The following is a 21993-nucleotide window of genomic DNA, read 5'->3' as shown; positions in this document are numbered from 1 at the left end:
GGTCCCTTGACCTCTGACCTCAAGATATGTGAATGAAAATGGGTTCTATGGGTACCCACGAGTCTCCCCTTTACAGACATGCCCACTTTATGATAATCACATGCAGTTTGGGGCAAGTCATAGTCAAGTCAGCACACTGACACACTGACTGTTCCTGTTGGGCTGCAGTTTGCCATGTTATGATTTGAGCATATTTTCTATGCTAAATGCAGTACCTGTGAGGGTTTCTGGACAATATTTGTCAATGTTTTGTGTTATTAATTGATTTCCAATGATACATATATTTACATAAAGCAAGCATATTTGCCCACTCTCATGTTGATTAGAGTATTAAATACTTGACAAATCTCCCTTTAAAAGGTACATTTTGAACAGATAAAAAAATGTGTGATTAATTTGCGATTAATCACAATTAACTCTGGACAATCGTGTGATTAATCGCTATTAAATATTTTAATCGACTGTCAACCCTACAATTATTATATTCTGTCACCGATCAACTAACCATTTCAGACACAACACCAACACAGCACACACACTACAAAGATTTAAAGAACAAATTCAACCCTTCTTTTACAAAATAGAAATATACGCAAGTCTCATATTATGCAAAATATTCCAATAGGAAACAGCTGTTTGAGATTACAGCGAGGATGAACTACGGCTATTCCTCGAGAGTTTAACGTCCACATGTTTTGATGATTTAATCAATGAGTGAGCAAGGAGAATATGAACACCTATGCTAAGCTTTTTTTTTCTTTTTTTTGACGGTAATCATTTCTGAAACATAATCCTATAAGTATTCATATAAAATTGGGTTGATTTGTTTTCCTTTAAAGCCTTTTGCTACAGCTTAATGGCTGTGATTTGTTTGCAGGTAAGGAGGTGGGATGGGAGTTGGGGAAATGAGTGGAACATGTATGAGTGAAAACCCTTACCCATGAACCCAAGGACAAACGTGGGCTGGGGGCAGGCTCTCCATTCTGTTTGTGTTTTTTTTTTGTTTAGGAAAGATGGCAGAGAGAGAGTGAGCATGAATGAGAGGTAGAGAGGTAGGGAAGGAGTGGTACAAACTGATGGGGAGGGTGCTGGAGTGAAGTCCCAAATCCAACTTATGCCTCTTAGAGGGGGCTGATCAAGTAATGACATGGGGCTTGTTAGATTAGGCACCAAGGTCAACAGGAAATGAGGAGTGCCAAGACAGGATCAGCACAGAGAGAAAACACAGAGAGATTGCATGAAAGAGATAAGCAGTAATAGCAGAGTTCAAGTGTCACTGATAAAAAAGATGGGTTTGAAGTGTCGATGGCATGTAAGAGGGCACAGATACACATGTGATGTAGGCGAGAGTGTGCATTACTGCGCAACAAAAGCCTGGGTCAATGCACAATCAGAGGGAGTAGTTTTCATTTTATGAGTCTGAGCACTTTTCCCTGCTATAAAGAGATGAGGACCAAAGATCAAAGCAGTTAAGTCAATACTCAATCAATCAGCCTAAATCCTGTTGTATAGCAACAGATGGTGCTCTCTTCGCAGCATCATCTAGAAACAAACAAACTAGCACAACAATAGAAGCATATAGAAAGAAGCATGCCCAAATGCATTGCTCTTTCTCTCTGTTGTGGTTTGAGTTGTCTCAATCTGTAAAGAAGATTTCATGCTGCATGTTAAAAAGCATCTTCTTCTGAGGTGCATCTATCAGTAAAGCCTGCAGGCTGCTTATGATCACGAATGTGACCCGGCAACAAGGACTCATCTGCGTGCGAGGTGTCAGGGGCAGCAGGAAGGTGCATGACATTTATACCTGCACATAAAACAGGCGTACAGATCACTTCTCTCATTACCAACCCTACCTTTAATGTTCAATTCTAGCATATTCTAAAAGATTATCACGCAGAAATATAGATTAAAGTCTTTTTTTTTAAACCTGAAAAGCACGCAGACGAGGTGAAAGTAAATTTTTCAGCCTTTGAATAGTTCCTGTTCTTCCTCTCAGGTTGCATACAACCCCAACAACCTCCACCAATATCACTCCTACACCACTGCTTGCTGCTCGTTGAGCTTAATAGCAGTGAAGGTGTGGTAATAAGGCGATTTAGATGAGCCGTTTTTGTAGGGGACTATTTCTACGATAGAAAAAAGTAACAAAAGTTGTTAAATTAAATTTTTTTCAATGCTGCAAGCATCACAAACCTCCATTATATCTGGATGACTGATCCTCATTATGTACTCACTCTGCATCGGGGCGAAGAAGACCTCAGACATTGGTGCAGCCTTGGTCCATTTGTACTGAGGGACGGGTTTTCCATGACTGGACTTACAGCTCAGAGTCACGTTGCCCTTCACCACTGGGTTCCCCGTCATGGAGCACACTGGGGGAGACGGCGGGACTGCCGAGACAGAGAGACAGACAGACAGAGTGTGAGAAGTTCAGATAAGATGCAGGATCAAGGACCTTATGATGAACTTGTACGTTAGGCTTTAATCCCGATTTTTCTGGGCAGTAGCCATATTACATAAAAATAAGTAAATGTTTTGATCCCACGCTGTTTAAATCTGCTGCTGGAGGATGACATCATGACCTCAGAGCCTAAACAGCACATGAATTCTATCTGGACGGTGCTTACTCTCAGAAATGTACAATTTTAAACAGACTGGTCTGATCAGAATTTCCCAATCCGAGGAAATGTGTGAGCTGTGTGTGTCGCAGACCGCTCTGATTAAACCTAACCTTTGAAATCTCTTCTCTGACGCTGTGCTCCATTACCTTTGACATTAAGGTGCATCTGTCCGAAAATGCCAGCACTTCCAGGGATGATGACGGAGCACAAGTACTGCCCCGAGTCGGACTCCTGGGTGTTGTTGATGTAGATGGAGAGGTTGGCTGAGGGCATGGACGCGCTGAAGCCCACTCGTTTGGCGAACTCGTTCTGGCCGCGGCCGACCTCGCCCGCGCTAAAGTTTATCACCTGAACAGAAAAGGAAGCAGCAGCAGCAGCAGCATAGCATCATTACACGGTTAATTAATAATAATCCTAATTAGATCGTAACATTTCTTAGTCTGAGACTTTTTATGAAATACAACACATTCTTAAAATAAGATACTACACAGACTTTTCTCTCCGGTCATACGAGAGAAATATTTAGAGTTTGATTTGCGGTGGCCATATTAAGATGTGCAGATTAACCATATAACGGTGTCCTTCATAAAGATAATCCTAACATGTACAGATGGTGGATGTTGAATTTTAGGCAGATTTTCTGTTTGAGATAAGCTCGCAGGCATCGGTCACTGACACTGTCTAGATTATATTAATCATGCAAAGACCCTACACACACACACATAGTTTGACCAGCAGTCCGTGCCACATATAGGAGGTGCAGTTAAAAGTAGTGATGAAATGTCATTAGTGGCGTCCTTTCGTTAATAATCTTTCCTTCCGCTATGAATTAGCGATCAGCGGTGGTGTTGGCATTAATAATCCTAATCTCTACAGATCATATCACTAGATGGGTTTTTCAGAATATAATATACTGTATGTGTCATGCAATACAAAAAAGCTCTTTTCCTCTCGCATAAAATTCAGATGACACAGACCTAGTACTTAAATAAGAATTCCTGAAATACATTTTTAATTGATATAGTACGAAAAAGGTAATTTAAATAGGTTTTCTATATTTTGCAGGGCTGCAACCAATTGTTATTTTCTTTTTCTATTTAATCAGTCAATTATTTTCTAAAAATGGCAAAAAATGTTGATCACAGTTTCCTGAAGCACTAGGGTACGTCTTCAAATGTCATGTTTTGTCTGACCAACAGTTTAAACTTAAAGATATTTCAAATTAAAATGATAAAAAACAAACAGAAGCGGCAAATCCTCACATTGGACAAGCTGGAGAAAGAGAAATCTTTTTCATTTTTGCTAGAAAAACAACTATGACGAACGAAAACAGCTGTCCATTCATTGTTTCAGCTCTAATGTTTTGCTTCATAGATATAATACTTCCACTACAGTAGTAGGAGGATCAGTACACACACTGTACTTTAATCCCTTTGAAGAGGGACTCCACTAGAGGTCAGGGCAGGGTGAATTAGACAGCACATCATTGCAGATTGACCTTTTGACCTTTTCTAACCTGCTTGGATTGTTTTCCCGTGAAGAGCCAAACAACAGAGTTTTTGGAGATGTCTGAGTTGGGGCTGTACCAGGCGTGCAACACCACCATCTGGCCCTTGACCACCTCCATCTCTCCTCTGGGGATCTCCACCTCCTTGGTGTCACCTGGAACAACAAACACAGGAAACGCTTGATCAACAATGTAATGTAGCAGCGACTCAGCAGTTTCTGTTGTTGTCAGGCCGGTGCCATTATGAAGATAAATTCGAATAACGGAGTATTTTCATCCCGTGTCACGCTTCAATTTTATGCATATAAATTCTTGTTTTTGTTATGTGATATTTATAGTTTGTTTTATTGAATTTTAGATTATTTTTTGTCTTTGCATGCCTATAGCTCCCACTGAATCTGTGTTTTTTGCAGGGCTTCAACTAATGCTTATTTTACTTATTACTTAACCTGCTGAATATCTTCCCAATATAAAATGTCAGAAAATAGTGAAAAATGCCTGTTTCAATTTCCTCAAAGCCTAATGTGACGTCTTCAAACATCTTGTTTCGTCCGACCAACAGCACAAAACCCAAAGATATTCACTTTACATTGATATAAAACAGAGAAAGGCTGCAAATCCTCACATTTGAGGAGCTAAAAGAAGGGAATGTTTTGGTCGTTTTGCTTGAAAAATAATTTAAACGGTTATTTGATGATTTTTTTTCCTATGAAATTTAACCAAATATTGCTAAACCAACAAAATTGACCATATAGAAGTTCACTCTGCTGACTGTATGCGTCTTTGTTGCTGAAATTTGTCCATCTGTACAATAAGGAGAAAAAAAATCAGATAGATGAAATATGAAAAAAAAATACAAATTTGTAAAATTGTGAATTGGGGAAATATCATTTCAAACATCTCCAGTGGATTCGGTCATCAAGTTGAATTTCTTAACTGTGCCATGAGCTGATCTGATCTGTTATTAATCACCAACAACCTCCGGATCAGTCAATCCCAAACATGCTTTGACTTCCACTTGACATCTTGTCGTGTGTGTGTTGTCCTTTTGGCTTCTGTACATCCAGCTATACCCGAACTGAGGCGAGGCAAACTAATCACATCATATGGCAGCAGGCAGAAGCAGACTAAAGACATGTGCTTCAGTTGTAAAGTTGCATTTGAGCCAGATGATCTTATTATAAAGTATATAGCCTCCTCCAATTTCCCCCAAAACAGCCTTGTTTACATCTTTATATGCATGCATTTTACAAATAATATAACTAAAGCTAATCTTAAGGATCAAAATGTAAAGACTGGGGCATAGATTATGAGACAAATAACCTTAATCATGTGGTGGTTTAAAGACTCGTGCTCACAAATGTCAAGAAAGCAACTGTTAAGAAAACACTTGATAATATTTTCACATAGGAAAAATTAGCAAAAAAAAGAAGGATTGAAGAATGGAAGAAGACAAGATACTAAAGAGGACAAAGTAGGATGTCCAACTCACAAGGCGCCCAGTCACCCGAACCGGACAGCTGAAGCTGGATCACCTGATCCCAGCAGTCGGTGTCCACTTGTGTCTCCAGTTTGATTGGTGAAAAAAAACGTACACGAAGAAAATAGCCACTAAATCCTTCTACGGCAGAAAACACTGCGAAAAGTGTCCCTCATGAGCTCAGTTGGATGGACAGGAGAATACAGAGAGAGAGAGAGAGAGGGAGTGTTATGATCCATAGACCGGCAGCTGAAATCTCCACATCTGTTCATCCAGGCACGCCTTCATCCTTCTCCAGACTGAGAGCGTGAGGCAGGAGAATTAGGTGAGCTGGGTGCTGAGCTGTGGGGGGGTTGTTTCGATGAAGAGGAGTACAGTGTGTATGTGTGTGAGATTTTAAGGGAGAAAAAAAGAGAAAGAGAAACTTCTTTTTTGACTTTTAGTTTTGCTGCAGTGACTCAGTGCTTTCTTATTCCTCCCGGGACGACGTGTCCCCGCCGCTGGGGCGCTGCTGTCCCTTAATTTCTGAATCTCTGAATCTGGTAAATCCTTCTGACTAATCCCTAAACAATCCCGGGCTCAATCCTCTCACCTCACGTGAGCAAAAGGGCTCAGCTGGACATGGATATGATCTGACACACGGTCACTTCAGCCGCCAACGCTGCTGTCACTGTCATCATCATCAACATATCAACATTTACATTCTCTAAATTACGATTAGCAGATCACTTTGCTCTACATTTAATCATTTGTGTCGTGCAACATCCGCTGAGCCTGAATGTGGAGTCCACATGTTAGGAGTTTGAAATGAGGCATCCAGCATGTGAGCAAAAGATGGCATGTTTGATGGCACAAAATGAAAAAAAGGAAAATCTACAAATTAGACTACAGTAGATACTGTATGATGACCTTGAGAGTTTTCTTTAAAGTGCAGTCAGAATAATCTTCTCTCTAACAATACTGCCACACACTCAGACCCAAAATGTGGGTGTGATGTTACGATTCAAAATACATATTTTGCAGAGCGATCACAGGCTACAAACAGTCTATAAGAGTGATGCTGCTTTTTGTAGTCTAGTCGTGTAATATTGTACAAAACAAGGTGATGGCGCATTATTACAATAATAATTTCTCCCTTTCCAAACACAGTACATCAGTGTTACTATACATTCATACAGCAAAGTTGAACCTGCAAAGAGATCGCACTGAAACAGGAAACACATTCTTAAATTGGTCTCCAAGTTGAGACGGAGTGAATATTCACTGAGGGGTGCTATTGTGACTGTGCCTTTATGAATGTATGAACTAACAAACAGATGTTTTCAGATCAACTGTGTTACTTTGCTAAAGTGGTAACAACAAGACCAATCTCTGAACCCATCGGCGATCAATCCGAAGACAGATAAGCCTCTGGGGGGATGGGGCTATATTTTTGCAGTAGCCAGCAGATATCCAGGCCAAGACTTCTTAATTCCGTTGGCTCCTCATCGTTTACCGTCCGATTAGCAACTTGAGATGCAAGACTGGAGTTGGAGTTGAGGGAGTAGCCAGCTAAATCAATAAAAAGCTAAATCATCGTCAGACGATAGCCGGCGGGTTCTGAGATTGCATTTTGGCCAATGCGTTCCGCCTCTTTGCTCTCCACACGGACTGTTTACCTGCATTCAACCAAAGCCTTCTTGAACGTGAGTGGTCAACACTACCCGGACTACAAACGATGCCAAATTCGTTGCCTACAGATTCTATGTGAGGATGCAGAATCTGTTCATAGAGATTACAACAACACTAACTGTGCGTTCCCAGTACCCATACTACCATACTTAGTTTAGTAATTTAGTATGAAAGAAAAAGATTTAGTTTGTCCCAATACATAGTATGTCAAATGCAGTACGTCAAAAATACCAGGATGTCCTACTATATCCTGACGCATTTTGCAGTACGCAAGCCAGCATGCTTTTGACTTTTGACTATTCTGGCCCACAATCCTCTGTGTGGCAGATATATGAGCAAGAGGGTCAAAGTTCAAGGCGCATGACGAAGTAGTATGTCCCAATTGTATGCATACTAGATGCAACAGTATGTACTTTGTAAAGGCAGCTGCAGTGTACTAAAAAGTAAAAAGAAAAAGTATGCAATTTGGAACGCACCCCAAGAGTCTACAGCCACGCTAGCTGCTCTTAATTAATGTCTGTACTTAAGCACAGTGGCACTTTGAGCTAATGTTATCGTTAGCATGCTAACATGTTCACAATGAAAATGTCAGCATGGGGATTTTTAGATTATGTAATGTTTACTAATACTATGTCAACTATTTTAGTTTGGTGCGTTAGCATGCTAACGTTTGCTAATTAGCACTGAACACAAATTAGGGCTGAGGCTGATGGGAATGACATTAGCTTTACAGGTATCTGGTCATAAATCAAAGTATTGGACAAATTAAAATTCTGACTTGATGATGGCGCAGTATGAAAAGTCAGAGGATCAACAAAGTAAAAAAAAAAAAAAAAAAAGTCACAATGTCACAATTTAATAGCAATCCATCAGATATTTGAGATACTTCAGTCTGGACTGAAGTTGTGGTCCGTCATTGCCATCTACCCACAGAAGAATCCATGGCAGTGCTTTTTTTATCACATGAAGAGATGTCAGACCCTGTGATGTATATTGTGAGACATAAATGCCAAAAATCATCTTCCCCCCTTCTAATCATAAAGCACGTCTTCACATCCAGCATCTCCTCATGTCAGTGTCGAGCAGTAAAGCCATCTATTGGACAACATACATGCATGAGATTAATATCTTTATCATCACCATCGTTTCCGCAGCCGTCATCGTATCAGCCTGGTTTTGATTCATAATGTACAGCAGCCCCATCTCTCTCTTTTCCCAGATATGAAACATAGTTTTTCCCTCACAAATCCTGTTAGTGCTCCGATTTCATTTCCAGCAGCTATTGTGTTTGAGCCGCCGCGTGTGCGCTGTAACAATTATGTAACAACACAGAAAAAGGCCCCGTTTGGGATTGTGTGTACATGAAATCTGTCTCCTTGTATAATGCTGTGAAGTGCTGTGCAGGCGTTGCATGCCGATTAATGTACGTTGTGTAGACGGAGACCCAATCAGAAAGGATCAGGTTTTTCTTTAGGTTGATGAGACTTTACGCTGCGTCTTCATGTGAGTGATGGACGCTGAGAGTAATTCTGAATGATATTCCATGATGAAGTAAGATAATGCCCTGTAGTCTCCTCACTCCAGACTATTCTTGTGCTTCTTTGAGCGGGTTTATCCCCAAAACTGTGTCATTCAATTGTTTATTAAATGAAGGAAAATCTTCACTAATCCGTGGCTGTCTCCATCTGGGACGTGTGTGTGTGTGTTTGGCTGCAGACACAGACAGATAGAGGCGGTTCAAGATGTGGATATGGGTATGAAGTCAATTTAAATCCATCACAACAGGGAAGAGAAAAAAAAAAAAGCTGGAAAAGCTGCCAATAAAAGGGGATGCAGATATGATGCTATGTAGCCTCAGTAAACTCTGTCCTAATTACATTTTGCCAGAGGCGATCGTTCAGCCTAGCCACGCTTTATATCTGCTAATTGGATTCTTCTCTTTAGAATAAACACTGTGGTTTTTTTTGTTTTCCTGCAAGGCATCCTGGCTATGAGATATTGGCATAGTCTCGGCTGAAACGGCAATTAGGACGGCAGGGACGCCGCCAACCTGCACGGACTAATCAAAAAAAGAGTGGACCCTGTCACGCATGTCTGAGCCAGGGCACAATTAAGAGATCAAATGTGAGTGTGTTGCGGTACCGCGAGTCATCCAAAGAGGGCAGCACATGCATATGCTAAAACAGATCATCTGATAATAGATAAAAGCACTGTGGAAATCCTCATATATCACCAACATCTCTGAATATAAGACACAACAGATGAATAAATTAAGTGAAGCAACACAGGTGAACCGTCGTGTGAATGAGATTTGAAAACCGGGCTGAGCAGGTGTGTCTAAAAATAAACAAACCCTCTAGTTTATTACTGAAATACATGCGATTTGCATGTCTAACTAGGCAATCTAATTCTGCTGCTGTGATCGAATGGAGGATAAAAAGTCAGTCCCTCTCTCAGAGCCCTCGGGGGAGCCACGAAGGCCTGTGTGAAGATAAACTGATCCTCTTTAACCAGCCCCACTCTATCTCTCCGAGTAATCTCCGCTTCCACCCATGTCTTTCTCTCATGCGAGTCCCTCTCGGGAGCTAAAGCTTTAGCTGAGGCTCAGATTTACCCTCCATTTACACCTCTACCCCTCTCCGCTCCCCCCCATCGATACAACAGCCGCCTTAAAAATGTACTGATAATCTGAGGCAACAACAGGGTCTAAAGGTCAAAGGTCTGAACAGCAGCCTGGATGCACTTTTCTGTTTCCGAGTGATGCTGTAAAACTTTGAAGTCAAAGCAAATGTTTCGTGTTCATAACACCTCTTTACATTCATTTCACACTTGTATTTAATTAACATATGTAATTTTCAGTCACATGAAATAGGTCACATTCTTCAATTCAAGCTCGGCACAGCGGAGAGTCTTCTCCCCCTGGGGGAGGGGGAGATAGACTCAGAGCCTTCAGCTGGATGCTGGGGTGTAGGAGGTGGAGCTTTTGAAACGCTATTTGAACAGCAGCTACACCAGTAGCACCAAGTATAGCTTTCAGGTGAGCGGTGTGCCAGCAGGCATGCAGCAAAGAGAGTGCACAGAGCATTGACGGCTCAAATACAATATCACGACTAAAAAGAGTGTGTTGTGGTGCAGTGTGAGGAGTTTGTCATGGGGGGTGTAGTAGTGGCTCGAGTTGACTGCTTAAACTAAATCGGACCAGTTGATCCCTTTTGTTGTGGATGGAAAGTATAAAGAGAATAACATCACTGAAATAACAGACTGTTAACTGTGGCAATACCTCATCTGATACACGCTGCTACACTAGAGGTTGGTGCCTTTCACAATGTATGTAATTCTATATTGTGATGGTAAATGGTAAATAGTGCCTTTCTAGTCTACCGACCATTCATGTCAACATTCACCCATTCACACACACACATTCACATACACTGATGGCAGAGGCTGCCATGCAAGGTCTGATCTAAATAGTCATTCATGCACCGATGGCACAGCCTTCGGGAGCAATTTGGGGTTCAGTATCTTGCTCATGGACACTTTGACATGTGACTGGAGGAGTCGGGGATCGAACCTCCGACCTTCCAATCGGTGGGCGACCCGCTCTACCTGTGAGCCACAGCCACCCAGTGATATACAGTAATTATACATGTAACAGTTTGTCCCTACTTTTCCCAACTTCTGAAACATGTTTGCGAAATTGCGGCATTCTGCTCGGATAAATTACTGCAAAGATCTGGAGCATGAATGCCTCATGCTGGGAAACCAAAACACTGTAGTGTTAATGCATTTTTTATAATACCAAAATATGGACCCAAATAAGCTTCAGGAGACTACCAAATTATGCATCGTGAACACATGAATTGGTACCAAAAGATGAAGTGGAGTGATTGCACTCCACGTCCGCTATCAGGAATTAGGTTTAATAATAAATAACAGAATTTAACTTGCATCAGGGCACTACCCTTCCAAAAAAGGAAAAAAATTATAGGCAATTCATTAATTTAGTCTCAATTCTGAGGGTTGATAACTCATGTACAGTAACCGTAATGTTTCATATACACAAAACCACATAATGAAGTTCTTTAGAAATAAACTACTCACACAACTACAGTAATAACTATTAAACAGACACATAAATGAATAGATGTGATGATGAATGAGAACAATGAATACAGCGATGAACAATGACTGAAGTAGGACCACCGCACATACCAGGTAAAATCAGTGGGTGTATAGTTTGATGTTGACAAAGTTAAGTTGATTGAATGCACCATTCAGCATCTGGAAGTTTGGGAAGCAAGTTGATATGAATTCTATTGTGATGGGAGATCCTACTTATGATAACGCTTCTTAAATACTTAATTAGCGTCAACTCCACTAACCCAGGAAAATGTAAAGTTTCACCTGGCGGTTCCGATGGCAAAGGGAGAAGTTGTGCTCCCTGGAGCTCTCTAACGTCCTCAGGCATTCTCTGGTCCACTTCGTCCCACGTGGCGACTCGTTTTGGGTCAAGCTCTCCATCTCTCTCTCTCGGCTGGCAGCCGGATCTTCGCTAACTCCCACTTGGCTGGAGTGACGGTGGCAGCATGTGCCAGAAGTGAGAGTCTCTTTCTTTCAAAGTTGGCTGGATACTGGACTTCAGCACATTTGGTGCGACTCGGGGGGTTGGCCCAGAATTAAGCCGGGCCAACCGGCACAGGCAACCGGTCAGAGAGAGAGATAAGGGAAGACGGTGATCTTGTATTTTATAGTCTGTTGTCCAGGGGGGTGTGGCGCCAAATGGCCTCCAAATGTACTCCTTCCATCAATAAAACTCTCTGGTTTGATTCTTTCCTTGAAACTTTCTTTTACAGAACTAATTAACTGTTTGCTTAACATATCGAATCATCGCATATTTAGAAGTTGGACTCCAACATTAGCTGAACGGTGCTAAACACCTGATATCACGCACTGAATAAAACCTGATGAACTGAAGAAACAGACAGAAGCCTGTTGACTCAGTTTCTGTGATTCTGTGTTACATTTTCTGTGTGGTCAACACAACACTTAACACTTAATGCTCATTTTAATTCTGCATCGAAAAGGTCAGTTTCTTTGGTTCCCAGCGTGAGTGTGACTCTGAGAACAGTTCAGGTCAGTTTGAAGCCCATCCTGTCATAAATTGGTCATTATAGTCACTGATCCGTCCATCCGTGTCCTTCATGAGTCATTGCAGGCTTCCTGACTCAGAGTTCTCTGTGAGAGTTTAAAATTGAAGCCACCAATATTCGCTACACATCGCTGTGGTCAATCAATCCTCAGCTTGTTGAGCTGAATCAGACCTGATGATCCTGATGCATCTCATCTCCTTATCAATGTAGTTACTAGATAACAGTTTAATCACGGTACTCATTAAATGCATGGCCTTTGCTGTGAGACTTACATTATACTATCTACTGTATAAATTAGGGCTGTGAAAGTTAACGCGATAATAATGCGTGAATGCAAATTTGTTTTAAAGCCACTAATTTCTTAAATGCATTAACGCAAACGATCTTTCAGAGGTTGTATCGGGCTCAGTTTTAAAGCTAGATGTCATGCTAGCTTGTCGTTAAGGAGGCTAAATAACTCTCCAAACTTGCGCTAAATTTTGGTGACGAAAAACTGGCATGGCCATTTTCAAAGGGGTCCCTTGACCTCTGACTTCAAGATATGTGAATGAAAATGGGTTCTATGGGTACCCACGAGTCTCCCCTTTACAGACATGCCCATTTTATGATAATCACATGCAGTTTGGGGCAAGTCATAGTCAAGTCAGCACACTGACACACTGACAGCTGTTGTTGCCTGTTGGGCTTGACCGTGTCATGTTATGATCTGAGCATATTTTTTATGCTAAATGCAGTACCTGTGAGGGTTTCTGGACAATATTTGTTATTGTTTGTTTTGTTATTGAGTACCAATATTGAATATATACATACATTTGCATAAAGCAAGCATATTTGCCCACTCCCATATTGATAAGAGTATTAAATTCTTGACAAATCTCCCTTTAACCTTAAACTTTATAACTCTACATTGTGAACAGATACAAAAAAAATTATTAATTTGTGATTAATCATGGACAATCATGCAATTAATCGCGATAAGATATTTTAATCAATTGACAGCCCTAATAAAAATGTAAAAAATATTGTGACATAAGCGGAGGCACTCTTTATTTCAGGAGTGGCGGGGCATCTCTGCTATAAAACAGCTCCAGGAAACTCTATCAATCTATCTTGATACATTTGGCATAAAACATTTTCTGAAAGATTAAAATTTAGAATCAATTTATACATAAAATAATCAAATCCAGTCAATACCTGACACATCAACGTAGTAACGTAGTAGTATAAACGCTGTCTGTAAATCCAATATCAGCATAATGCAGTTCTGCTCACTTTGCAACGTTTCCTGCAATGTCCAATATCAACCAGAGATAGTAAAGAAACATCTACCTCGATATAAACACTATGGAATAATCTGTAACTGCTGAAAAATGTCTACAATCTCATGAAATATATTGTGATATCGTCCCATCCTGTGCTACATCACTAATGTGACGTAATTAGGAGCTGATGTGTATGAAACATTGCTTGTCTGATCTCTACAGCATGTTTTGTCAGTCTGTGCTGAGCTGGGATCTGTGTCAGAGCAGCGATAACAAAGTCTTAAAATGTCCCCATAAATGCAACATAATAATAAATTATTTAAGCGTCAGATTTCTTGTCCTCATTATAATCGTTCATTAGTTCTGATGAAGTCTGGATGACCTTGAGTTTTACTTTTATTAAGGAAGTGAAGAACAGATTGCAAACTGCTCCAGATTCGTTGATGTCGAATGAGGAAAAACAGGAACAAAGATTACGACTAAGCCAAAAAAAAAAAAGGGTTTATTCCGTGACTTTTTTGACAGACAGGACAGGGAGGAATGTAGGACAACAAAATAGCCTTGTTGGTGTAAAACCGCCCATCGGACTGACCCTACAGGCTTCAAACAGATGGTGCTTCAATAATAAATATTTGGGGAAGGCTCCTTTAAATTGGATTACATTAGTGTAATCTCTGCAGCTATTTTAAACCATTTTAAGTGTGCTATCTCATCACAGTAGCTTTAATCCCTCTTAACTTTTGATTGTGTTTAAATTGATTCTCCTCGCACACATGGCTCCAAACTCCCACAACCTCCCTCCGGTTCTCACCGCAAAACTCGCCCGCTTTCACTCTCACATGCACAAACATGCACATGTGAAGGTACAACTCAGGCTTATTTGTTGTTTACAGTGTCACCTTCAGGACACAGCAGATGTACCAGCCCACTCATGACAGCTTATATCAGAATTGGAACGATATTACTGTACTGAACTCAGTGGGAGGATTTCTGTGCTTCACTGACTTATGGACAAGATTCAGTTTAAAAGTGATGAGTTAAAAAAAACATATAGGTTGGTAAGAAGTACTGAACATAAAGTGAACAAAAATGCTTGTTGTTTGCTCGTGATGTTCCCATCACACATGTGTGAGGGACCTGAGGATGAATGAAGAGAAACCTCTTATTTTGAAGGGAATAAAAGCTCTTGAAGCCGTCAGTTTTCTTGACACAAAAAGCCTGATCATCGCCAATAAAACAATGCTAGCCTGCTTTAGATGGCGTCTGAGTTGCAGCCAGAGGGCAACATCCGGGTCTGAGAAGTGAAGCCAATGTGGGAAGGGCCTTAAACTTGCATTCTTTCTAATAGCCAGCAGGGGGCGACTCCTCTGGTTGCAAAAATAAGTCAGATTGTATAGAAGTCTATGAGAAAATGACCCTACATGAGTTTATGGTCTCAATAGCTAGTTTCAAGTCTTCTTCAATACAGCATGATGTTCATTTAATAAATTATGGTCCCATTTAGAGTCAAATAGACCAAAAAGCAGGGGATGCTTTAGGGCTACCTTGTGATTGACAGGTCGCTACCATGACGTGGGAGCAAATATAACTTTTAAAGATGCCCCGATCACATTTTTTACCGATTGCCGATCATCAATGAGCCACATTAGCCGACCCAGGTCATTTTTGTCATTTTTAAATTTAAATGTAAATTTAAATGTTGTTTTCTCCTGTTATTTCTCATCGCAGAAACTATTTATAATCTTAATTTCCTGAACATAAAATCATCAGAAATACGATTACTACCATCACAAGCTCCAATAAACATCTTTTTAGGATGCTCACATCACTGAAAAACAAACCAAAAGACCACACATCTATTGTGTATACTTTGCCTCCAGGAGCCCACTACAGTTCAACGACCTTTTGAACCCTTTCACACTCTTTCTGCCGTTTGTTCTCACGTTACAGTGTTTTCTTACATGCATGATTATGCAGTTAAAGCGACTGAGGCGTGCATGCTTGTGTTTATGCTGAATGCTTTACATGTCTTCTTACAGCTCTGACATCCAACGCATTTAACCACAATGCCCTCGGAGCTGACCGACCAACAGGAAACAGGGAAGTCAGTGAGGGAAGGAGGGAGCGGTGGGCTTTGATCACACACACACACACACACACACACACACACACACACACACACACACACACACACACACACACACACACACACACACACACACACACACACACACACACACACACACACACACACACACACACACACACACACACACACACACACACAGGTGTTTATGAGGGGAAACAAAGGCCCCTTTTGTGGAGCAACTTCTGTGAATTACATAAATTGGGGGAAAGATTTACATCTGAATGTGTGTGGGTATTAATTTAATGTAACGCTGTAGAAAAACAGTCCCGACAGTGAAGCGTCTGAACAACAAGTAGCTGATGTCTTCTTGTGGTTGTTGGTCAGTCTGACTCGGACTACTGGCTGCCAGTGGTCTTTTCATCCCAGCTGTCCATCACAAGTCCCACAGTGCCCCTCCTAACCCCCTCCCCTCCTCCTCCAGCCAGCTCTCGGGCGCTAGTGGCAGCGAATGAAAGGCAAACCGAGAGCTTAAATGGGTCTGCAATGTTGCACCACAACAGAGCCCACAACCACCCCGCCACCGCCGCCACCCCTCACACCGTCTCGGGTCTTTGAAGAAGATATTTATAAACCATTAGTGTGGCAGCGGGGCGAGGGTTGGCTGTTTTATCTCCCAGATCTGTCATGTGTCACCATACGCGCGGCCGGCCGTGCTGACAGAGTGACAGAGCGAGGGGACCGATAGGGCCGCTGCTGAACGAGTCCGGGGTCGAGCTCGGCGGCTGCCTCGCCACCTCACTGCCTGTGGGACGCAGGGAGGGCTCGATGCAGCGAGACTGTAATTAAGAAGTGGAGTGATCTGATTTCAGATTTCTCTCTCATCAGAGAGGAATTACAGCATGAGGCTTATAATCTGTATACAACATCAGATACTCAAACGCTTCCCGAGTTCATCTTGGGAGAGGTGTAGGGTACGAGTGGTTTGGCAGCATCGTGCAACATCTGGAGCGTCTGCTTACTGTCTGTTTTTAAAAGGAATAGTTCATCATTTTGGGAAACGCTTATTCTTGTTCTTGCTGAATCAGATAAGATCGATACAACTACTCTCATATTTGTCCATTAAATATAAAGATAAAGGCAGTTAGCTTAGCTTAGCATAAAGACTGGAAACAGGAGGAAACCGCTCGCCTGTCTCCGTCCAAATCATAGCCCGACCGATACTGGACTTTTGAGGCCGATACCAATAACGATATTTGGAAGTTTAAAATTTCTGATAATCATCTCATCATACTTTTTCTAATGGATGATGATAAATACAAACCTTTTGATTTGTTTTGTTTTTTAAGAATTGTGACCAAGACATAAAGTCAGTTGGACATTTTACAGTAAAAAAAAATCAACTTGTCAGTGCTCTTTTTAGGGGAGACCAGGTTTGGTTGGCACACAGCTATTAAGTGGTCCTTTCTTCAAAGAAACAAAAGTGAAACAACAAAACGTTTGTTTTCTCATCTACTATGTTAAAAAATCTGAAAGTCTCTATTTTTTTTGGTGAGGGTTATATTTCAGTTTTATAGTATCGGAAGTTAAAAGATGCACAACATGACTAGTCACGGATCGCCTAATTTTAGAAAACATGTGTGTATATTAAAACATATATATAACTGAGATCATAATATTTCATTTGCTGCTGGTTAGAATATTCTAACATAAGAAGCCAAAGAAATATTAATAAATAAAGAGTGAAAAGTGTGCCAACCAACCCCGGTCTCCCCTAATGGAGCTACTGTTTTTAAATTACTGTACCTCAGAGCTAATTTGGTCTTTATATACGGAAATTTCAGTTCAGTTTTGATATAAACCAATACCAATTTATCAGTAGGCCTATATCGGCCTGCCAGAATTATCGGTCTAGCGCGAGTACCAATTAACATTGTTACACTTTGTCTTTTTTTGTATAGCTAAAACAAACAAGATATAATATGTTAGTGAGCTTTAGAGCTGCTAGTAGGCAGGTTGTTACTTTTGGACAGAGCCAGGCTAGTTGTTCCCCCCTGTTTCCAGTCTTTGTGCTAAGCTAAGCTAACAGCTCCGGGCTGTTTAGCTTCATATTTACCGTACAGTCATGAAACTGGTGTCAATCTTCTCATCTAACTCAAAGCAAATGTCGAACTTTTGATGTAAGGCTATTAACAGGAAAAGAGAAGATCTGAACTAAACTTTCTCCAGACACTTTAAGATTGAGTCTTGCGCCTCCGTGTGTAAAGATCAAAAGTATCAACAGTTCCCACAGCCAGAGCTACTCCCAAAGCCCAGGTATAGATTTTATAAAGTGAAATCCAATCCATATTACTGACTTTGAGGTTACTAATCAATATGATTCAGCAGGGTTTTTTCATGGATTGAGCTATTTCTGATCTTAAATCTTTTCTCTTTCTTTGACAACAGCTGCCTGCTGCGGCTGAAACGCAGTGGAAATGAACCGAATCAGTAAAGTTGTGGGCAGAAAAACCAAAACAATGAGCTGGAAGACTAAAGCTGAGGGGAGGTCGTATGATAGATCTCTGTGGGTTTGTCACTACAAGCGATGCTTTTTACATTACACACACAGCCATTTGATCCACTGTTAATAAAAAGATACTGATGAGTGCAACTTTCTTAGAAATCTGATATCATGAGAACCAAAAATTAAACTTGAAGGAAAAATGAAAGATCGAGTTTGTGGACTCACAAGACCTCTGCTTATATTTTACCATCACCAAACTTTCTTTGTTCCAAATTATTTCCAAATTCCCAACAGTTTTTTATATAAAGACAACAAATCTGTCTAAAGAACAAACATGTTAAACAAAGGAGTTAAAGAATCTGTTTTCAATTCAACATTAGAAAATAAAAGCGCAGCACCGTACGGATTTTTTTTAATAATCAAAGTCCTATTGGAGTCTACTGCTATAAATCAGGTCTTGGTCACCACACCTTACATCTCAACCTCCATCTTTACCTTTAAGCACAGAAATGAGGTGTTTAATAATTAACATCACCTGGTGCAGGAGCCATTACATAGGCGGAATCAATATTTAAAAATAAATCCTAATTATAGCATGAGGTTTTAACATGTATTTAGGACATGGTGGACAGAATTCACTGCTGAACATATTCTAATAGAGCAGGAAAAAGAAAGCCTTTTGGATATGTGACATCTTTTAGTAAAACAACAGCCTTGTAAAAGCCTTTGTAAAGTTAAATGAATTGTTCTTAGTGGAAGTGCTTTGTGATGAAATCCTGACATGCAGGGTTCAGACGGTCAACAGAGACCTGCTGGTCCTCATCTCCACTCTACATTATATCTGATGGACCCACATGTCCACCTACAGTACAGCTGAAGAGGTCAAAGGTGAGAGCTGCAGCTTATAGAGACCAGAGGAAATAACTTAACCCATCATGTCTCCCACCTGAGCCCAGTTCACTTCCTGCTGCTCTGCTCTCCACTTTCCTCTGAGGACACAATAAAGGGGTCAGTACACCCAAATCTCAAAAAAAGACATTTGGATGTGATGTTTAACAATGAAATACGATCAAGGAAGTCCATTTTGACTGAACGATCCATGACTTTGAAGGCTTATGAGATCCCAAAACACTGCACAGCAGTTTATAATCTTGTGATACAGGATTATTTATTGCTCTGGAAAGTGGTCACTGTGTTAATCATTTGATCTTTTAGGGTGGCAGTAGCACAGCCCGTGGGGACTTGGTTCGGGAACCAGAGGGTCACTGGATCTAGTCCCCGCACGGACCAAGTACAGAGTGTGGACCGGTAGTTGGAGAGGTGTCAGTTCTCCTCCTGAGCACTGCCGAGGTGCACTGACCCCCCCAATCTGCTCCCCGGGTGCTGTATAGTAATACTAGGATGGATTAAATGCAGGAGCTTAATTTCACTGTGTGCTGTGTTTTGCTACGTACAATAAATTGGATTTACATTTTAAATCTTCTGTTGGACTAAATGTGGCCTTAGCCCTAGTGATATCTGGCCATGCAGATAGTGTGGGATTAATTTAAGAAATATCTGCTATGAGACTTGTCACCAATACAAAACATATTAATTAAATATTATGCCTGAAAATCTAAACCAAAATCTAGACACAATGTCCCAGTTACAGTTACACAGACCTCACTGTGTGGATGCCTTTTCTTACTATTATGTTTCCCTCTGGTAGAAAGTAGTTCCCAATGAGAACTGGATTATCCAGAGTGACTTTCATATCACACAGTCTTTTTCAATTTTTTAGGGTGAGACAATTTGGGTGAACTGACCCTTTAACAATTACATTACCTTTGTCCCCATTTCACTCAAATGATTGCACACAGTACAGCTCCTTCAGGGTGACAAACTGCACACACACACACTGGACAGTGCAACTGCAGCTGCATGTTTACGCAATAAAAGAGCATGAAAACATATTTCACAACCAGGTTTGATTTTTGCAGAAATCTGTTTCTCTCTGAAATGTTTAGACTTGGGTGCCGGAAACATCTGGTTAGGCAGCTGCGGATGTCGTAAGAGCATCTATTTGTACAGTAATGGAACAAACTTCTGAGTGAATGCGAGTATTACAAATACATGTCTCCTTAACAGTGCTTTTCTGTTAATATACTGCTATTAAAAAAGCAAACTGTCAAATCTGTGGATTTATACAATAGGACATAAAATGTTAAATGGTTTGTTTAAACTCACAAAAATGTGCATGTCATTAAAGTTTTACAACACATGTATACATGAGTCCATCAGCAGTTGTTACTGTACAGAGCAGCAGTTTCCACTGTAGCAGCCAGCAGTGTTCGACATTTTACAGCAGAGCGAAGTGGGTCGTAGTCGTCCGTTTGGCACGCTCGCAAATCACAGGCATGATTAATGCGGCGCGGTGATTTGTACAGGTAATTTCGCTCTTGCTTTTACTTCCCCGCTGTGCATTACTGTGCTAATGTGACAGTTTATTGATCCCAGTAGGGAAATTTTCTTTCCACAGCAAGGTGTAAGTGCAGGGTCAGTAACAGGAGAGCAGCCCCGCAGCTGGTAAAGATTCAGTGTCGTGTTGAAGGATGTTCGCCGACATGGGGGCTTAAACTCGTGGCTCGTGGCGTTGTAGGACGGTCACCAAACTCAATGTGCTGCCAAACGCTGCCTGAAGTCTGTTGTTTCAGCAGGTTTCCAGTAAAAGCACATTACCATTCTGACTGCTGGACATATGTAAAAGTAAATGTAGATGTTGCGTCGTTAAAATCCGAGTCACATTTAATTAAAGGAAAATTAAATTTCTTCACAATCCTATTTTCATAATGTTCGGCCATCATTCCTCTCAGTTATGATTACATTTTATTAACCAACTTAGTAGTATTTAAAGGAAAAGGGCAATAGTAAAATGTCCATCAGGGCCACAAGCAGTGAAATAATCTGAAGTTGTTAAATTAAAACAATTCGACCATACTAAGGCTGTCAAAGTTAACGCGATAAAATCGTTTTAACGCCACTAATTCCTTTAATGCATTAACGCAATTTACGATTTTTAGGTTGTAGCGGGCTCGGGTTTAAAGCTAGAGTGAAGATACTGGCACCATATGAAACTAAAAAACCTAAGGAATCCATTGGTGTCGCAAAGGAGGCAAAGGAGGTTAAATAACGCTCCAAACTTACGCTCAATTTTGGTGAGGAAAAACTGGCATGGCCATTTCCAAAAGGGTATCTTGACCTCTGACCTCAAGATATGTGAATGAAAATGGGTTTTATGGGTACCCACGAGTCTCCCCTTTACAGACATGCCCACTTTATGATAATCACATGCAGTAGAATCCCAAAATACAAGTATGAACCTGAAAATTAGTATGATATGTCCCTTTCTTTTTAAAAGAAATGAAACTCTATGCCCAATATACACATGCACAGGCTGTGAAAAGAGAAAAGGAGATGTTACACAAGAGGGAAGATAATAAGTCTACTTGCATCCAACACAATTAAGAGCAGCAGTAATTTCGGAGAGGTGAGAGGACTGTAATCAACATGGATTATATCAAAGTGTAAAAAGGATTCGATGGCTAGCACACCCTGACATGATGGATTTAGCCGGAGAGGCTTTTAAGGCATCTCGGGGGTCTGCTTGTGAATGCATTATAAACTGCTTTTGTAAAAGTGCTCCCTTCAGTGTTTAAATAGTTGCTCCCCTG

The 21993-nt window shown here is 40.8% G+C and overlaps 1 protein-coding gene across 3 annotated transcripts in view; it reads right to left on the bottom strand.

Annotated features, from left to right (window-relative positions):
- Positions 1-21993, bottom strand: part of esamb (endothelial cell adhesion molecule b) — a 58413-nt gene that overhangs the window by 7529 nt on the left and 28891 nt on the right. For 2 of the 3 annotated variants that reach the window (XM_074642342.1, XM_074642341.1), the window contains exons 2-4: positions 4138-4283; positions 2768-2969; positions 2235-2390 (exon numbers count right to left, since the gene is read on the bottom strand). In XM_074642342.1, coding sequence (XP_074498443.1) covers positions 2235-2390; positions 2768-2969; positions 4138-4248 — 469 coding nt within the window. In that variant the 5' untranslated portion in view covers positions 4249-4283. Of the gene's footprint in view, positions 1-2234; positions 2391-2767; positions 2970-4137; positions 4284-5620; positions 5828-21993 lie in introns of those variants that run through there. The other variant, XM_074642343.1, reaches the window with a different exon arrangement.

This window comes from Sebastes fasciatus, chromosome 7, assembly GCF_043250625.1.
Source record: "Sebastes fasciatus isolate fSebFas1 chromosome 7, fSebFas1.pri, whole genome shotgun sequence".
NCBI classification, from domain to species: Eukaryota; Metazoa; Chordata; class Actinopteri; order Perciformes; family Sebastidae; genus Sebastes; species Sebastes fasciatus.
Note: the sequence above shows the minus strand (reverse complement) of the source record. Positions and strands in the feature narration are given on the sequence as shown.